The 18,785-nt window shown below is 39.7% G+C and overlaps 1 protein-coding gene across 4 annotated transcripts in view; it reads right to left on the minus strand.

Annotated features, from left to right (window-relative positions):
- Nucleotides 1-12,885, minus strand: part of LOC127637819 (LIM domain only protein 3) — a 70,594-nt gene extending 57,709 nt beyond the window's left edge. Inside the window, exons 1-3 of one of the 4 annotated variants that reach the window (XM_052119108.1) lie at nt 8,836-8,913; nt 6,966-7,187; nt 5,878-6,091 (exon numbers count right to left, since the gene is read on the minus strand). In XM_052119108.1, coding sequence (XP_051975068.1) covers nt 5,878-6,091; nt 6,966-6,993 — 242 coding nt within the window. In that variant the 5' untranslated portion in view covers nt 6,994-7,187; nt 8,836-8,913. Of the gene's footprint in view, nt 1-5,877; nt 6,092-6,965; nt 7,188-8,835; nt 9,136-9,715; nt 10,136-12,470 lie in introns of those variants that run through there. The other 3 variants (XM_052119111.1, XM_052119110.1, XM_052119107.1) reach the window with 3 other exon arrangements.
- Nucleotides 12,886-18,785: the final 5,900 nt, after the last annotated feature.

The raw sequence follows: 18,785 nt of genomic DNA on the forward strand, positions 1-18,785 counted from the left end.
CTGCCATGGCAGTTATTACCTTTATCATCAATGGAGATGTCTGCACAGTATCAAAAGAATCATTTGTTGATATGTCAAGCCAATACCATTTATCCATATTTTGAGTGCAATACAAGCATTGAGCCGGGCATGATAATGCTTTCCGTCAATAATTACCTTCTCGATGCTTTGAATATGAATTGAATGATATTCTCTCCCCACTAGCTGACAGCTGAAGACTACTACTACTACTTCTACTACAAAAACAAAAACACAACACATCATATTTGACAATATGTACAGAGGAAAACAGGTCTGGTAAGGCATAAATCTTTTTTTTTCCTTCTTTAATTTGACGTGTGTGTGTTGCGATAGGGATTATTATTTCTCAACTGGTGGGATCACATCACTCATGGTTGTAGACCCCTGAAGAATTCTATTAACCCTGGTTATGTCAGCCTTAATAACATGCCATACTGCTAAACAGGACTGGATTGATTCTGTGTGGACGGTTGGTGGTGGGGAATCTTAATAAAAATCCATGTATATTTTACTTGGAATAAGAACGACGAAATAGAACACAGAACAGAGGAAGGGATTAAGTCAATCTCTTATCTTGCCGGGCTGATTCTAGCACTAACTTAAGAAAATAAATAGGGAAACGATCCAATCGAGGGGAGAGTGTGTTGAGGGCGCTTTGTCGGAGTGGCAATTGATTGGCTCGTCAATGAAGACTGCTTTTCTTTTGTTGCATTGCAGATGTGATTTGTGGAACTGGGGCTGTACCAAATTTGCTCCTAATTTGCTGTTCGTAAGGGGATGTCAAGCTAAAGGCGGCGCACAGGAAGAACATTTGTGTTATAGCCAGAATCAAATCAATTCACTCACCTTGAACTTTGAAGATGAAAGAATCAGACGAGCTTGGTTTCTCGCTTTAAGGTATGGGAATCATAAAGTTTTTTTAAGACTTTTGTTCCAATTCTGATTCCTTTTAAAAGATTATTCCAGATTCAATAAAAGTTAAGCATAATCAACAGAATTTTTACCACAAAAAAATAATTGTCCCTCCTTTTCTTTAAAAAAAAAGGACAATTTGAGGTAACTGTGAGGCGCAAATACAATGGAAGTGAAAGTGCTAAATTTGTATAATTTTATTAAAAGCACATATATTATTTGAGCTAATTAGTTTTTAATATCAACATTGTTATGGTCGTTTTACGGTTTAGTATGTCGTCATGGCAACGAAGTTGAAATATTTGATATCATTTTACACAGAAATGGTTAGTATTTTATTCACACTAAAATCTTGTGGCTATACTTTTGAAACTCTGAGTATTTTAATGTTTACGGTTTGGCCCAATTTACTTCCATTGTAAGTGTCTCACCAAACCTGGAATTTTCCTTTAATGATTCTAAAGTTTCAGAGTATTTTAGGCAATGACTACACTAATGCGTTTTTCTTTTAAAATGCATTAATTTGGCTACATTTATTGGCTAAATTTCTCTCTTCCATTCTAGAATGAAAACACATTCCAATACTGCACACTTTAGAAAATGCAGAAACCCCTAACCTTATGATGCATTTACGTCCTGTAAAGGGGGTCGCACATCGCACGCGTATGGTGGACAACATGGTGCTTTCTAAAATTAGAAACAATTGTTTTTTATGAATGTACACACACTCCCGCTCTGCGTCTGTTGGTGGCATCCACCTACAACTACGGAGGCTGCTCAAATTTCGGCCGTGCTACTGAGCGCAACTTGCATATTTTCCATTAAATTCAACCCAATTCATTATCAATGGGTATATATTATTTACTCTAGCCTTGTTCATTCTTGATGAAGGGAAAACCCTTGGTAAAGTTTGTGTGTTGTCTGCTACCTGAACCCCATCAACGTACCCTGTGTTTGATATCTGTGCTGTGTTCTAGCCGCTACGCACGGTGTCGCTTCTTGTCCGGTGTGCGCCCACCTTCAGAATTGCTGTAATAATTACGAGATGGCAACTCTGAGATTCAACTTGGTTCACGTGAAAATTTTAGGATGTGCAAAAGCAGTTTTGTGCTGCTCTGTAATGGAGCCTTTGTTATTTCTTACTTTTCTTACTTTTGTAGTTTTCCATTTCTATGGAAATGCTCATTAAGGCAAAACAAATCCATGTGTTCTGTCCACATTGGCGGCAGAATGAAAATTCACAAACCATTAATGGAAACGAAAGTTGGTGAATTGTTCTTTTTTAAATATGTTTTATATATATATATATATATATATATATATATATATATATATATATATATATATATATATATATATACACAGTACTGTGCAAAAGCACATAAGATGCTTCACAAAAATATTTGTCTTAAGATGGTTATTTATATTTTTAGCTTTAGCATATCAATAGGAAATATACATTTTAGGCTCCCAATCATTTATTTTGCAAATAGAATAGAAGAACAGGGAGCCCTGCAACAGATGTCATGGTCCCCACTGAGCTCCGCACTGAATATTGAGTCAGTCTGGGATTACAAGAAGAGACAGAAGCAATTGAGAGACAGACGAAATAGATAGAAGAAATGTGGTGAATTCTCCAATACGCTTGGAACCTCCTATCTGCCAACAACCAAGAAAAACTGTGTCCAGATGTACCTAGGAAGATTGGTGCTGTTTTGAAGGCAAAGGTGGTCACACCAAATATTGATTTAGCTTATATATGTCATTGTTTCTGAAGACATCCTCACTATGCAACATTTTTCCCAAGTGCCTAAAACTTTTGCACAGTACTGTATTTATAAAAAAAATATCGTGAGTGTGTATTATCTTATTTCTAGGTTCCCATCCTTACTCATAAGCGGTGGGATGTGTTCAGAAAATAATTCAAAGATATAGAAAATAAATGAAAAATACAGTACTATGGACAAGAAAACTATCACTCAGGAATTTAGCACGGGTCTAGTGGTAGAAACAATTTAAAATTTGTATCTGTCGCATCTGGCACAAACTGTTGTCATAGCACTTCGCTGTTCTACTGAAGACAGATATGCACAATTCAAAGTGCCATCTTCTAATGACACATCTAGTGTCATCTATCTCATCACCACTGTTGTTTCAGGCACAAACTTGTCAGTGTCGTTGTGAATGAAGATGCCGTTAAGAAGGGCACAGTCAATGAGGCTTACTGAGATGGTAATCTCAATCTGCCTCTGGCCCTCTGGCAATGCTTTACAGTCAAGTTTCCCCAAAGCCTGCTTGTGCACTGCGCCTAATGGAGACTCGCTCATCGCCCATGCCAAAATTAAATGAACTGTGCCATTTCAAAGCGCCTCCTGCCTACTGTATCTTCTAGCACACTCACAAAGCCGTGACTCCCTGGAGCATCCCATTGAGCATTTATATAATTTTATACACATAGAATGCTGACATGCACACGTGTACTTGGGTTTCCAAACATGCGAATGTGTAACTACAACTGAGACATTAGTATGAAAAGAAATGTGACGTTATGATTTCTAGACCTCATTCATGCAAAAGAGTAGCGTTCATGCGTTTTTCCATTTTTACTCATTAGGAGAAAGCAAGTGAAGCTGCTAGATAGTTTTGTGAGTGACCAACTAAACAATGCATAAAAGATTAAGTAGAGTCATAAATGGTTAATATTATCATAGTGGCATTGCTGAAACTGAATTTTGGGAGACCATGGGCTTGCTGTGTTTGGGCCCTTGGTGGTCTCTCTTGAAGCACACAGATTTTTAGATTCAAATATAAAAACAGACTGAGTTCATTATTTAGGCAACAGTATACATCATGTGTGGTAGTACTTATCATTGCTAAATGGCACAATGTGTGAGATGAACCAATAGAGTCTTGGTTACGCAAGTATTTTTCCCATTTATTTTCCAAAAGGGATTTCATAAAATCCTTCATAAAAAAGTTCAAAGCCATGAACCAAATCAACAAGATCCGAGGCACATTACAAATAAATAATAAAAAAAAGTTTTTGAAAATCAGACAAAAGGGACTGTGTACTTTATTAAGGAAATGAACTACAATCCCTTGAAGCAATGCACATGTAGGATTAAAACTGATGGGACTATTTAAAGTTGTTGATTAAACAATACATTGTAATCTTATTGCAAAATATCCAGATATATGTAAGTGTATTTAGTTTGAAAGTGAAGGGAGACTGATTTGATTGCTGTTTTCGCATATTTTGTCCACCGCAATTCTCTGATTGGTGGATGATTTCCCTTCAGTAATATGGGTAGTGTAGTTCTTCACCAGAAATTCTGCTAAACACAATTTTTTTTTAAATGCAGATGAAACAACGCAGACTGGTGGCTTTGACAGATGCATATACCATCGATTAACAACCTCTGAACTAATGGTAGGTCAGTCTTTAAAGGTTAAGAAGTAATCGTTAAAGGAGTAGTTCACCCAAAAAATGCTAATGTCTCATATTTCACTCATCCTCATGCCATTCCAGATATGTATGACTTTTTTTCTTCTGCTGGACACAAAATAAGATTTTTAGAAGAATATCTCAGCTCTGTTGGTCCATACAATGCAAGTGAATGGTGGCCAGATATCTAAAGATCCAAAAAGCAGATAAAAGCAATCAATAAGACTCCAGTGGTTAGATCTATATCTTCAGAGGCAATATGATAGTTGTGAGTGAGAAACAGATCAATATTGAAGTCCTTTTTTACTATAAATCTCCACAGGATGAATGCTGCTTTTATCTGCTTTTTGGACTTTGTGATTTCTAGCAACCATTCACTTGCATTGAAAGTAACAACACAGCTGAGAAATTTTTTGAAAAAAAATCTTTGTTTGCATTCAACAGAAAAAAGAAAGTCATACACATCTAGGATGGCATGAGGGCGAGTAAATAATGAGAGAATTTTCATTTTTGGGTGCTATCTTTTAAAATTCAATGGAGAAAATGAATGGGTTTATAACTTCTGAAAACCAGACTGTTGCACTCTATAGGGTTAGAGTTTGTGGGTGACCAGGCCTACCATAATATTAAACAGGCCTATTAGTAGGGACTAAAAGTTTCCATGTTTTGGTAGTGCCATTGCCAAAACTGAATACTGGTTGGATTTGGGAGGTTGGGCTTCTAATGAAACCCTTGCATCAGTGGACATAGGTAAGCTAATTGAACTGGAACCAGGGTGATCTCTTGCTAAACAATGCCCCTCTAACAAGGTTCAGTGTGCTGATTGGATTCAACTAGTGAATTCATTGAAACCTCACAGAAATGGCAGCAGTTTATATGCTCATAAAGATCTCCTTTGAGCACATTTTGTATTATGAAGAGCAAAGGATATCTAACAGCATGGGAGAACACTGGGTGTCAAGGGCAGCCATTAAAACTAGTGATAAAAGCAATATGGCTTTATGTGGCACTTGCTGTGTTTGGGCATGTTATTTGAAGCAAGGGCCTTAGAGGTCTTCTGTGAATCTAGTACAGGTTCAACTGTTTTCAGGTATGTATTCTTTAGGCAACAGTAAACATCTAAAATGCTTGTATTATTAATTGCAAAATGCCTTAAAGGGTTAAATTACCCCAAAATTAAAATGTTGTCATTATTTACTCTTGTTTACAAACCTTCATGACTTTCTTTTTTCCATGGAATAGATTTTGAAGAATGTTGACACTGCTCTTTCCCATACAATGAAAGCAAATGGTGACTAAGGTTGTCAGTCCCAATCATTCTGCATAACATCTCATAAGTCAAAAATGTTTGGAATGAGATAAGAAATATATTTTTATTTTTGGGTGAACTATCCCTCAAATAAAAGCTTCTATGTAACAACATGAAAGCAATAGCACTTCTGTGTTATTGCATAGAGGTTGTGTCACAATACAAAGAGCGAAAGGTGATTTTTCCTTACCGTAGGTAGTCTCTCCGACAGAGGATAAGATTGGCTTTGGTGTAGAGAGTGGAGCCCACCTCACCAAGTCTGCAATCGCAGCAGGCACACTTGAGGCAGTCTTCGTGCCAGTACTTGTCCAAGGCCTTCAGCAGGTAACGGTCCTTGATTTTCCGGTTGCAGCCGGCACAGCCCTTTGGCTTGGTGTCCGGCTGGACGGAGAGCATTTGTATACCTGTAAAGAAAAGCGACAAGAGGCAACATTGTAAAATCTAGGTTTAAGGTGACATGTACATTACAACATATAATTTTTTTTTTACATTTCATTGAGAAGATCCACATGGACAAAGACATTTTCTTATTCACAATAACAAGAAGTAGAAGTAGAAATCAATTTATTTTTATTTTTTTCAGTCTTTCCAAAACTGTACAATTTCCTAATAGTTCAACAACCCACATATTTAAGGCTGTCTGTGTAAACTGAAACTCGCGTAGAGGAATAGTTTACCCAAAATGGAAAATTATGTCATCATTTACTCACTTTCATGTTGTTCGAAACCCAAACTTTGTTCATGCGTGGAATGCAAAAGGAGATATTTGGCAGGATGTTAGCCTCACTCAGCATTCATTTTCATTGCATGAAACTGAATGGTGAATAAGGCTGCCAGTCCCTAACATTCTGCCTTCTTTTGTGTTCCATGGAAGAAAGTAAGTCACAAATTTTGAAACAACATGATGACAGAATTACCACAAGAAGCCAAAGTAGCTAACATCCTCATCATCTTTCTGAGTCCCTCATCTTTAATGCCCACTCTTCCCCCTCTTTAAGGGAGGGGCCAGGAAAAACTTGCCCCCAAAGCAGGCATTGTGTAGCTCTATACAGGGCGTGAAAAGGCTTTGTTGGGTGGAGAAGGAACAATGTGGGCTCATGCTGAAGGCCTGTAATTAGTATTCTCCTTCCATATGAGCAGAGTAAGCTCTACCCCCACTTCCCCAAGCCAGCACTCCAGCACCTCTTTTGTCCCGGCCCGAAAAGTTTTTGTCCTACATTACAAGTACGACTGATTCTACCTTGTTGTCCTGCCACTGTGACAGTCCCCATTTCTCACCTTGTGCAGCAGAAGCTGTCAGAGCCATAGAATCCACCTAATGTATATGCTGCTCTTGAAGGGGTGCGAGCGCAAGCAGTGAGAATTTGCAAACTTTGAGTGAGAGGGTCACCACGTGATTTCTCAGCTGTGGTAAATAGAGTGTCTCTGTCTGAATCGAGGACCTCCCTCGGGATAGTTATAATGTGCTTGTCGCCGCGATGCGTTGTCCAGGCAATCTCACTGAAATACATTCATAGAGGAATATGAGATCACAAAGTCTTGTTTGGACGGTGTGACATGTTTAAATCTGTCTTGATAAGAAAAGTTTGTGAATTGTCATCATGAGGTATGCAATCTGAAATTTGGTAGATTTTTTTAATAAATGCCAATACATTTGGAGAATGTTTAAAATCTGCCCTACCTATGAGATTTTAAAAAAGTGTTTCAGTTTCTTCCCATTTTTTAACACGCACCCTTGACGATAATTACTTTCAAAAATTATTTGCAGAAAGCATGACAGTTGGCCCTCACCGAAAATAAACAAGACAGTGCACCAATTAGCAAGACTGAGGACAGGTGTGAAATTGTTTCAATTCAACTGAGCATTACAATGCGGGGAAAGCAACAGCAGGTAGCCTATCCCTCTAGGGTCATAATTATAGCTTAGAGCAAATATCTGATGCAGTACCACAGGCTTAGACTGTGGAACAACTTCTTTCTGCTGTAGGAGCATGCTCATTAAGATGTAGGAACATTCAATGAAAAAGAGCGAAAGGGATAATAAAGACACAATAAATAATCCTTCGACCTCTCCGTCCTTTTTATGATGCTTTATTTGGAGTTTATTCAAATGGTGATCTTTGATGAGGGGGGAAACAGAAAGGAGGCACATTAGACAGGTAATGAGCGAGCCCTATTTTGTCCCATTGCGTTTAAGCTGTTGAGCTTTTAATTGGCTGGACTGGAGTGTGAGAGGAGCGCACGGCTGACTGCGTCCTTGTTCTGTCCCACTCATCCACACTGTCCCAGCTCGCCTGGTTAACACAACAAACTCACCGCCTCTCATTACCAAGCCAAAGAAGTTAGAGTTTCGACTCCCCTCGGTCCGCAATCAGGTTTAACCCCAAATGAATCGATCCTGAACAAACTAACTACCCATTCTATTCAAAAGCGCGTGTGGCAATAATTTTGCCTCCACGATTTGTCCTATTGCGATTCAAAAGGTTAATTTTCCACACGGTAAAATAAAATGCGATCCATTAATTGGCATTGGGATATTGGTGTCTTTTTTGTTGTTGTCTTCGCTCTATCACTCAAATATTTCATTATGTCCCGTTCGCATAGCGATAGAATGCTCATTGTACGCTTCACTATTCGCGATTGTCAGATACTGATGGGCACATTTCTGGCGACGCGAGCAAACACCGGGCGCAAAGTAACAATTTGATTTCCCATTTCAAGCACATCACAGCTGCGCGAGCCGGAGATGCTGACATTTCACCCTCTTATCAGTTTAATTACTGTTGCCATGGCAGCGTAGCGCACGGAAAAGGCCAATAAGATTTGCTACAGAGCAGCTAATTTTCGAGGCAGCTTGCAAAACGACGAAATGAAACCGTTAACTCAAAAGACCAATAGGATGTTGGAAATGATGATAGCCTACGCGACGGCACACCAAAATAACGCTATTTACAATTTCCCACACACGAGTAAATGAGGAAAATGCAATTTGAAGCGTCGCAGTTAAAAGCAGATGTATTCGGTTCGTGTGCGTTTCGCTAAACTGACCACATACGCATAGAAACATTCCAACTATACAGGCACACATTTAAACACAACACCCTCACGTTGATATTGTTCAAAGCAAGACACAAAACGTTGCTCTTACCGAAACTTTTCTCCCTTTTCTGCATTGGTTGACACGCTTCTGCTCCCAGAAACACCATATGCAGCAGACGAGGCGCGAGCCAAAGATGCGCGTGAAGTGAGCAGCTGTATGCGCGCGAGGGAGGTTCGCTTTTGTTACGAGTAACAATCCAGCTCGCTTCGGCAGAAAAGCGTGAACACGAGGAAAACACCAATCAACAAAACACGGGAGAATGAAAGAAAGAGCGAGCCGCGGCGCGCTATTGCTCTGCGCCACACGCTATGAAGACTGCGTTAGTCACAACAGTGCTCGACTATGAAATTAGATCGACCAGCAGCCGTTGCAAAGCAAGAGGCGGCGAACAAATGACAGCGGATGACAAAGGCATATGCTTTACCCCTTCGCGCGCACCGTAATCTAATAATCCTATCGTGTCTCGCGCTGTTCGTATATTCGCGGCGTTTCAGTGTGCGTACAGCAAATTAACGAATTTGGATATATGCAAGGGACAACATTCAGAACTGACTATATGTACTAAGATGTAGCCTAGTCATATTTGTTATGACGCATTCCGTATTTTTAGAACCAAATCAAAAATGCAACCCCTTGTGTATCCAAATCCTTTGGCAAGTTGTCAAAAAGTGCCGTAAATGTAACAACTTTTATTAATCTTAAATGAGCTGTCATCAACATGATATCATGATATATAAATAATCCCCACACTCTAAATTTTACATTAGCCTAAACATCAAACAGCATCGTTTGATTAAGCCATTCGTTTTGCACTCTGACAGTTATTACAACTAAATCCAAAACAGAGACTATAGAAATAGACTAAAAACAGGCCCGTAATCCTTTTGGGTTACAAACACAATTAAGGCGCAAAAAAAAAAAAACTCACCTTCTTGACCAAGTTATGCAGAAGTTTATTTTAGGATAGAGCACCGTCGTGCAGACTCCAACTCAATATTCCTCGAAGCAAAAGTTCACGAATCTGACATTGCACCGCGGCTAAGAGTGATCTTCAGGTTGAAAATAATGAGATCCACATGGATCATATACGAGTATAGTTGTTCGCGCCAAAAGCTACAGGTGTTCTCAAGCGAGCCGTCATATATTGGGTATTCTGAGAGGGATCAGAACAACTTGTCCATCTGTGAGTGAGGAACGAGGAATAGTGAAGCCTAGCTTTATCTTCAAAACCAATCCCTCACCACTGAGACATTACACAAGGTGCAAACGGTAATTACAGACAGCCGGAGTAACGGAGCGCAAGCATGCGAGCGCACGCTCCTCAAGACAAACTTAATGCTCACCTCACTGAGACTCGCTCACAAACAAGCTATGAGCTTTATACTACACATGTTTGACTCTCTCTCTCTCTCTCTCTCTCTCTCTCTCTCTCTCTCTCTCTCTCTCTCTCTCTCTCTCTCTCTCTCTCTCTCTCTGTTTCAGCAGCTGTGTTAAATAGAATAATGCATCCAGGTATGCATAGCTTTTTATAACAGAAAGAGTAGTTTGAAATATACACATATTTTATGCATGACCACACATGTGTATAATCCAGGGATTTTGCCAGCAGCCACCAGAGAACATGTTAATTTTGGGAATTACGAAGTGTTATGCGTAAATAAAATAGCCTATCTTAGGTGCAGCACCTCTGAGCTGGTCAGGTGCAAATACTGTATGTTTTCAAAATACTGGAGTTGACAATTTTGGTCCCTTATTAAACCAACACAACCAGTCACCCAAAATTTACCAACTATAGTAATATAACTGATTATTATTATAATAATGTATGTCAGTTAATGAGGTGTACTTATCTAAGGTGATCAAAGATGACAAATCTTTTAAGCTCTGTCACTAATCATTCACAGCAAAAGAAGAAGAAAAAAATAAGAAGAAAAGGGATAGTGCAACGAAAGAGAACAGGAGGCTTATCTAAGGTGTCCTGTTTTAAGTCAAACATAATATCTTAAAATACCCTTTATAGTGTCAATTTACAAATCAGACTTAAAAAATACCTCTTCTGCATTGTTGCCAATGCAACATTTAACTTTTCTGAATGTGTTATAGATGTATTATCCAGGCCTAAATCAAGTCATATAACCCCAGGCCACACTTTAAACATTTTCCGTTATTGATCATAATGCTTTATGTGTATATGACTCTGCACCTGTGACTTCAAAGGCCATATAATTCAGGATAAAGTGTGTGAGGCCATTTTTATCCTTTGTGCTTCTAAAGCTATTCCTCGCCCATTAATTACGCATGTTCGCTCTAATTAGAGCTGCTTGATGCCCATGTTGCTGAGGATGAATCTCAGGCATTCAGTGCCACCTATATGGCTACCCTCCCGCCCCACAAACAAAAAAGAAAATATACACACTCACTATAGAGTTTATTTTCTGTCATGGTCATGATAGCCCAAAAGTAGTCTTTTATCATGAGCTCAGATTGGAAGTGGTGGTGAATATGGAGAATTAGAACTTCGAACAGGGTAGTGGTAAGATTGCGGCCTCACGCCAATCACTCCCGCCTAAAATACAACGGTAATGAGACGGGTCATAAAATGCTCCTCGCTTCCATTATGAGTGATGAGATGCATTAAAGCTGACAGGGTATTACCTGCCAGTAATTAGGTTTTGTCATGGATTGAATTATTTCAAAGCGGGCTATCTTGGTAATCATGCAATTTGCGGGGGAGACGCTTTAAGCAGACTGAAAGAGCTAGAGAGAGAGAGAGAGAGAGAGAGAGAGAGAGAGAGATAACCCCTTCTTCTTTGCTACCCTCCCGCCACCACTTCATCTCGTGCATTATCACGTCAATTATTGACAGAAAATATCTGAATTATTGGAGATGATGAGCTACTGCCATCATCAGACTGTGCTGCGCGACGTGAGCTCAGCCGTCCGTCACGTTACGTTACGTTATGATATGTTCGACGCAAATCCATAAGCCCGCGTTCCGAGAAGCGCGGGAAGCGCGCGCAGACTTGGCGTGGATTTTGCTGCAAACGGACATCGTCAAAATGAAGAGCTGCGTATAATCTCTCTCTCTCTCTCTCTCTCTCTCTCTCTCTCCTCTCTCTCTCTCTCTCTCTCTCTCTCTCTCTCTCTCTCTCAAACAGAGTTGCAGTGTACGTCTGCGAGGAAAGCGATACAAACGACAGACGACCACCCCACTTCATTTTTTATTTTTTTATTTTTTTTTGTGGTAGAAATGAAAGCGGAGTTTAATTACCGGGCTTCACAAGGAAAATCTTTTCGGGGAGGATTGGAGTGAAAATATATTTCCTAGTACTCTTACCATGGTTTAATCCTCCTTTGAGCATCTCCAACGACCATTCATTTCACGGAGGCTTCAACTTAATCCCAGTTTTAAACCTCTGCTAGTAATGTACAGGGAATATAATACACTCGCTCACTTACCACAGCCACACACATTATAATGGAGGTAACCCACTCTAAGAGTTCAGTTCGTTTTCTGATTAAGGACATTTTCTTATTTTCTTAACCTTAAAGTGAACAGTAGATGTTCACCTTTTTCTCCAGTTTATGGTAAAATGTAAATATTGCACAAGCAATTGTATCCCGCTTCTTAATGAGCTTGCTGATCAGAAAGTAAAGCAAAATCTGATTGAAAAATACTGTACCGAGGAAAAGTGCAGCGTAAGACGAGTTGGTCACTCAAAAATAGCCTGTTCCCTTTCCGATTTCCAGGTGACAGGGTAAAAATGCACAGCCCGCCTCAGCGTAACTCCTTTCCCGCTTGCTCTCTGTCTCACTCCCGCTCTAAAAGATTCCCCTCCTTCTCCCAACACAATGGCTGTTTCTTCGCTTGCAATCTCGTTCTCTCCTGGCAGCAAAGCACAACAGACCTGAGCTGGCCCGCCGTTTCCTCGCCTATTTAAGCACCTTCACTAGGTCCCTAGTTAGCAGCACACTCCAGCTCATCCAAGAAGCTGACAAGCACCGTTAGGGAAGGCAGCGCATGTTGCTCTAATGGACCTCATTAAGTTCTACTTACAGATGTTCTCTTAACATAATTGATCTGCAGCGAGTTGAGAGGACGGCAACTTATTCCCTAGCCCCCAATTATGGCCCAGTAATTAGATCCCCAACCTCCAGTTCTCCACATTCACCCTTCTAACATTCCAAAATATCAAAGTATCTCTTTCTCTCAAAGCAAACCCTCCTGCCTCCCCCACCACCTAACCTTCGTGTCTCCACCTCCTTTGCTCCCTCCCCTCCCTAAGACTCCATTCCTCTGACAGTATTGACAGTCAGATCTGCTAACCTTTGTAGTGAAGCCAGACTTAGTAGTGCACTCACTCCAATTGACATAACTCAGTCTTGCTTTTTTCTGTCTCTTTTCCCTCTCTTTTTTCACACCCTCTCTCTCACTTGCTCTCATATTCTCTCCCTGCTGAAATACCCAGGGAAAGAGTGAAGGATGGAGCGTGAGACACATATGGAGGGTGGTGGCGGTGGGGGAGATGGTTGATAAAAAACAAGTTGGCACGTTTTGATAAAAGGTTGTAATGATCATATCTGTCAGGGGAGGATCTTTTTTTTCCACAATACCTTTTTTATCTTCAATAATTCCTCTGATGGTAAATGTGAGCTTGAGTGCAGAAAAGAGAGGCAGGTGGTGTTAATGGTGAGTAGTGATGGAGCAGCGTTTATAATGCCAATCAGAGCCACTCCCTTCACTCATTTAATTATCCGCCATGCTAAAACACAGAGAACTTTAGGGAAATGAGAAATGTCACGCTTCCGTACTTAAAAGGCAAGACAGTGGGGTGGGTGCACTCTGTGCCAATCATCACTGTGCAAATTTTCTAGATCATCCACAGTTTGTGATATGTACACAAGCATTAAAATATATCATGACCTGAGCATTGCGAGATAGCAAATACTGCAATGTGTGAATTTTAGTTCAAATATATGTGCAGCTTTGAAATACACTCACTTAGCACTTTATTAGGAACATCTATTTATTCATGCAATTAAGTAATCAGCCAATTGTGTGGCAGCAGTGCAATGCATAAAATCATACAGATATGGGTCAGGAGCTTCAGTTAATGTTTACATCAACCATTAGATGGGAGTAAAAATGTGATCTCAGTGATTTTGACCGTGACATGATTGTTGGTGCTAGATGGGCTGGTTTTAAGTATTTTTTTAACTGCTAATCTCCTGGGATTTTCACACACAACAGTCTCTATAGTTTACTCAGAATGTTGCCAAAAAACACAAAACATCCAGTGAGCAGCAGATCTGCGGACGGAACGCCTTGTTGATGAGAGAGGTCAACGGAGAATGGTCAGAGTGGTTTGAATTGATAGAAAAGCTACGGTAACTTGGATAACCACTTTGGACAATTGTAGAGAGCAGAATAGCATCTCACAATGCATAACACATCGAACCTTGATACAGATGTTCTACAACAGCAGAAGACCACGTCTGGCAATAAAGTGCTCAGTGAGTGTATGTATTCCTTGTATTGAGCCAAGAGGTCAGTATGTGAAATTTCGATCTTCAATTGGTCACATGTCTTCTTGTAATACAAATTCGCAGGTCAAAGCATGCCAAACTTGTACTTTGATATGCAGCAGAATGTGAATTTTTTTGCATGACCTTGCGTCTGGGCCGTAGCAAAGTATTCAGGGCCCCTTACTGTCTATTGCTCTTGGCCACTTTCCTTTTAAAAAATACAGTTTAGAATTTGATGTGGGGCCCCCCTGGACCTGTGGGCCCCTAAAATTATTACGATCTTTCACCCCACTAGCTACGGCCCTGGCTTGCATTTCCATTCTCCTGTGTTCAGATGCATATGAATTGGAGTGAATGGAGTGCAAAGAGTAGTGTGACTGCAGCTTTAGGTTGTTTAGTATGTACTCTCTTCAGTCATCATATACTGTAGCATGTGTTAGTTTCAATGTGCCTTGCCACCTTGCCAAGGTGGCATTTTATACTTCTTTTACTGACTCAGATTAGCTGTTGCCCGATTGAGATTTTAAAGCAGACCTATGAGCAGTCTTTATGTTCTCATTGTAGCATTTCTTATCATCTTTTCCTAACACTTTTAAAAATGTAACACGTAGTTATCCACATCTACACATACTAGGCTTCCACAATTCAGTGAACACACAAAGACTCTGTTAGAGATTCACACTCATTCTAATCCAACATACTCTCCCACAGTTCTCCCACATGTGACTTTGCACTAACGACCACAAGAGCCTCTCCTTAAAGAGACACCATATAATTGCTTAAGGTAGGTGACCCTCTTCTCGGGTCAAGGGATGCCTAGTTTTTAATGACAACATTCGTACTCCTACCTGCCCTGAAGACCAATTTAAGTTTTTGGCAGCGAGACAACTAAAGCGAATAATAGAGACGCTCCTTAGCAAAGTCTGAAGAATCACCTTCAGTAATGTGCCTGAGGGGCACCTCTGAAGTTAAAAGAATTCCCAGACCACAAAATACTGGCCCCATCTTATTGTCACAGAGGGAACCGAATAAGATTACTTAATGTGTGCCCTCTCCAAAATATGCTTCTGTTACTTTGCATGAATCCAAGTAATATAGATCCCACAATTAAACATTTTATGTGATTAAATATCTATTAGGATGAATGTTTCATTGTTATTTGACACTTGAGATTCTTGGTCACATTGGAGTTTTGAATGTCACTTTCATTCTTTCCAATTAAAACTCCATCACAATGGAGCCTTTACAGTCAATAAACCAGTCAGTGCCTTGTGATTGTTAGACCTAACACACACACTTTCAAAACCACAAGAAGATGAACCTTTGAATAATATGTCCACAAGCATTTAATGATAACCTTGAGCAATACTGGTACCTGCTACATAATATCTATTGATTCTATCCTGCATGATTTCCTTGAGTAGCTCGGCTGAAATGACTTGTGTGTTTGGAACTAAGCATTTCAAACAGACTGCTGTATACATCTGCGGCAATCAATCAGCCTTAATCCAAAACCAATTTACTCCGCCTGAAGAGGAAAATATCTTTTAATCTCTTGCCGACATTCCCTGATTGCAGTGCCGAGCATCAGTTGACAGTAAAATGGAGGCTTGCGATGTAACCTCTAGTTTATGTACTACACAAAACACCCTTTAATAAGATGTGTTATTGCTATACGTACACATTAGGCAAAGAGTTGCGATTAGTTGTAAAGCTGGTTGTAGTCTATTTGAATTAAACAATTCAAAGATATATTGCTACTCCGAAGCATATTTTTAAGGGTGAAACATATTAATGAAGTTCAAGATTTATCTTTGAAAACTTGCTAGTCACTAATTAATGCCAAGCTCAAACACCCATTCAAAAGTAACAGATACAATACATTTTTCCAACTCCTACTCATCCCAATCAATACAAATTTTGTGAACTACAACTAAAAGAACTATCATTCCACTTTGTCATGGCCTTCATTTTTATGCCACAGCCCTTAATATAAAATTGCAATCTCTTAATATCAACTAGCACCAAGCCATCTTTTGTGCATAAAGCTCACATATCAGAGCCCTATGTCTTCAGAGAGAGTAAACATGTACAGGACATATGAACTTAAGCTCACCTTTCTTTATGACTGTAAGGCATCAGTTACTGCTATGACAAATCTTGACTCATGTGTGGAAATGGCTAGTTCATTACAAAATTGACTGTTGTACCAAAGCTCAGCAAAGTTTTTTTTCTTTGACCAATCAAAACTGGCATAACCATTTCTACTTTGTCTTGATTGCAAATAAAATGAGTCATTCTTTGTTTCAGTGAATGACACCAGAGGCCCAGGAACAAAACCAGACATCTTGTTGTAAAGTTTTGGTGCTGCTGATGCTGTTTTTGGGGGTTGTGGGGTAGATAACAGAGTCTGTCAGACAGTTAGATGAGGCTCTGATTTTCATCTTTGTGTATATCTGGGAGCACTAATTGGAAAGATGAAGCAATGATTGATGTCACTGATGTTCTCCTGCACTCTTGTCGCAATTTTCCCACCTACATGCGTCAGTCAGTGTAATGACATGGTGTTGCTACCATAAAAGTTGCCCTTTTACATTGATCTGAGATCAGGGTAGTGCAATTATTAAAATAATTAAGCCTGTGATTCAAGGAGGGGGAGCTAATCCTTGATCAGCACATTAGAGACAATGACATAACATTCCATCCTCCATCTGCTTTGACATTGTACAGTCTCTCCTTTTTCAAAACATTGAAGGACATCACCTCTCTGTTTAGTGCCATTCGTCTCAAGCTCTTTCTCTACCCCAACACTAATTGACTCAAAATCACACAAGGCGAGGTCCCTGAACTAAAAGCTTGCACAGACAGGGCTTACAATGGCCTCATTACTTTTCAAATTTTGCTTTACGAAACATACTTAGTATGACATTAATTTTCTGCACGTCAATAGGATGCATTCTAAGCTCCTACACCTACAACATTTGAATGAGAAGTATTAACCTTCACCTTCAGTGAGGCATATGAATTTGGCAGATTCCAGAACTCATAGACATCAAACATAAACTCAAGAGACAGAGTCAAACCAATACACTTATTTCCATGCCATTGAGTGCTCTCAAGGTAAGACTACATAAGTAAGATTGAAAAGAAAATCAGCTGGAGTGGCTTTTAGATGTCATTATTTGACTAATATTTTTGGACCCTGACAACGAATCTTTCTGATACAGCCTTGACTAACTTTACACCCTTTCAGTGGTAAGTCGTGATTCAAAGACGATTGCTACCTCTTCACTATGATTGATCCTTTAGAAAATAAGTTTCCATCATGCAGAGAAGGCCTGAGCAGGAGACGACAGCTAATTAAGATGGCTAATTGCCACATTTCACAGTGGGTAGAGCATCTATCACTCTTTACCATCTACTCAGTAAGTTCCACACAAACCTGTGACATCATAAAATGGCACCAAATAGGCAGCCATTTAACCCCACACACCCCACCTTGCTAATTATATAATGGCTTCTGATAGGTGGGCCTTAAGTGGTGAAAGGATGTGCTGAATACCCAGGATGAAATCTGTTAGATAAAGCAAGGAAGCTCATCTATACAGAAGCCTCCATATCCAGTCTCTTGTCTCTTTTTGTCACAAGCACCCAGTTCCTGGTACATAAATCGGAGAATATTAAAAGGGCATGGTAAACATCCGTCAGATATAACACATTTATTGCTGTTTTTTAAATTTGGTTTCTCATGTCATAACCCCTGTGAGCTTGATGGGAATGTGTTCTGGCATAAAGCTGCAAATTAGGTGCATATCTTTCTTTGGTGGTTCAAAGCCATTCAGGATTTGGGCTTTTTTCCCTTATTCAAATGGTTCACACTGACGAAAAACGGGGCTGATGTACATGCAAACTGAAAATCTTTACATCTCACTCCTGCCTTTTGGTCTCCCTCTTTCTCCCTACTCCTTATTTATCTCCAATTTTTTTTTTGCGTAGGAGCGTGAGAGTCCCCCTCCTTCATGTTTTAATTGGCTGCTCTCTTTGCATGTCAGGGGACCCTGTGGAATACTTACTAATCCTCCAGTGATGATCAGACCAGATCACATCCTGGGAGGGGCGGTTTTAGGCTCACTCTTCTCACAACAAGCGCCATTGTAGTTCAAATGGCTCTGATGCCATCTTCATCGTTGCCCAAACTAAACACAGAAGAAAGAGGTGCACCTTCTTCAAATGTGCAGAATTATACTATATAAAAACAATTGGAATTAATAGAATAGCATCCAACAGCTTGGATACTTGTGAAATCCATCTGATCAGGCACTGTGGTGTCTTTGAAAATAAATTTAAAGATTCTAATGGCAGATTAACAGAAAGGAACTCAATTTGTTTCTCAAATGATGCACTTACCCTTACATTTAGTTAGTTGAATGTAATGATGCCATTGATGAGTTGCTGCTATCTTTAGCCGATAC

The sequence above is a fragment of the Xyrauchen texanus genome, chromosome 45, assembly GCF_025860055.1.
Source record: "Xyrauchen texanus isolate HMW12.3.18 chromosome 45, RBS_HiC_50CHRs, whole genome shotgun sequence".
In the NCBI taxonomy this organism is placed as follows: domain Eukaryota; kingdom Metazoa; phylum Chordata; class Actinopteri; order Cypriniformes; family Catostomidae; genus Xyrauchen; species Xyrauchen texanus.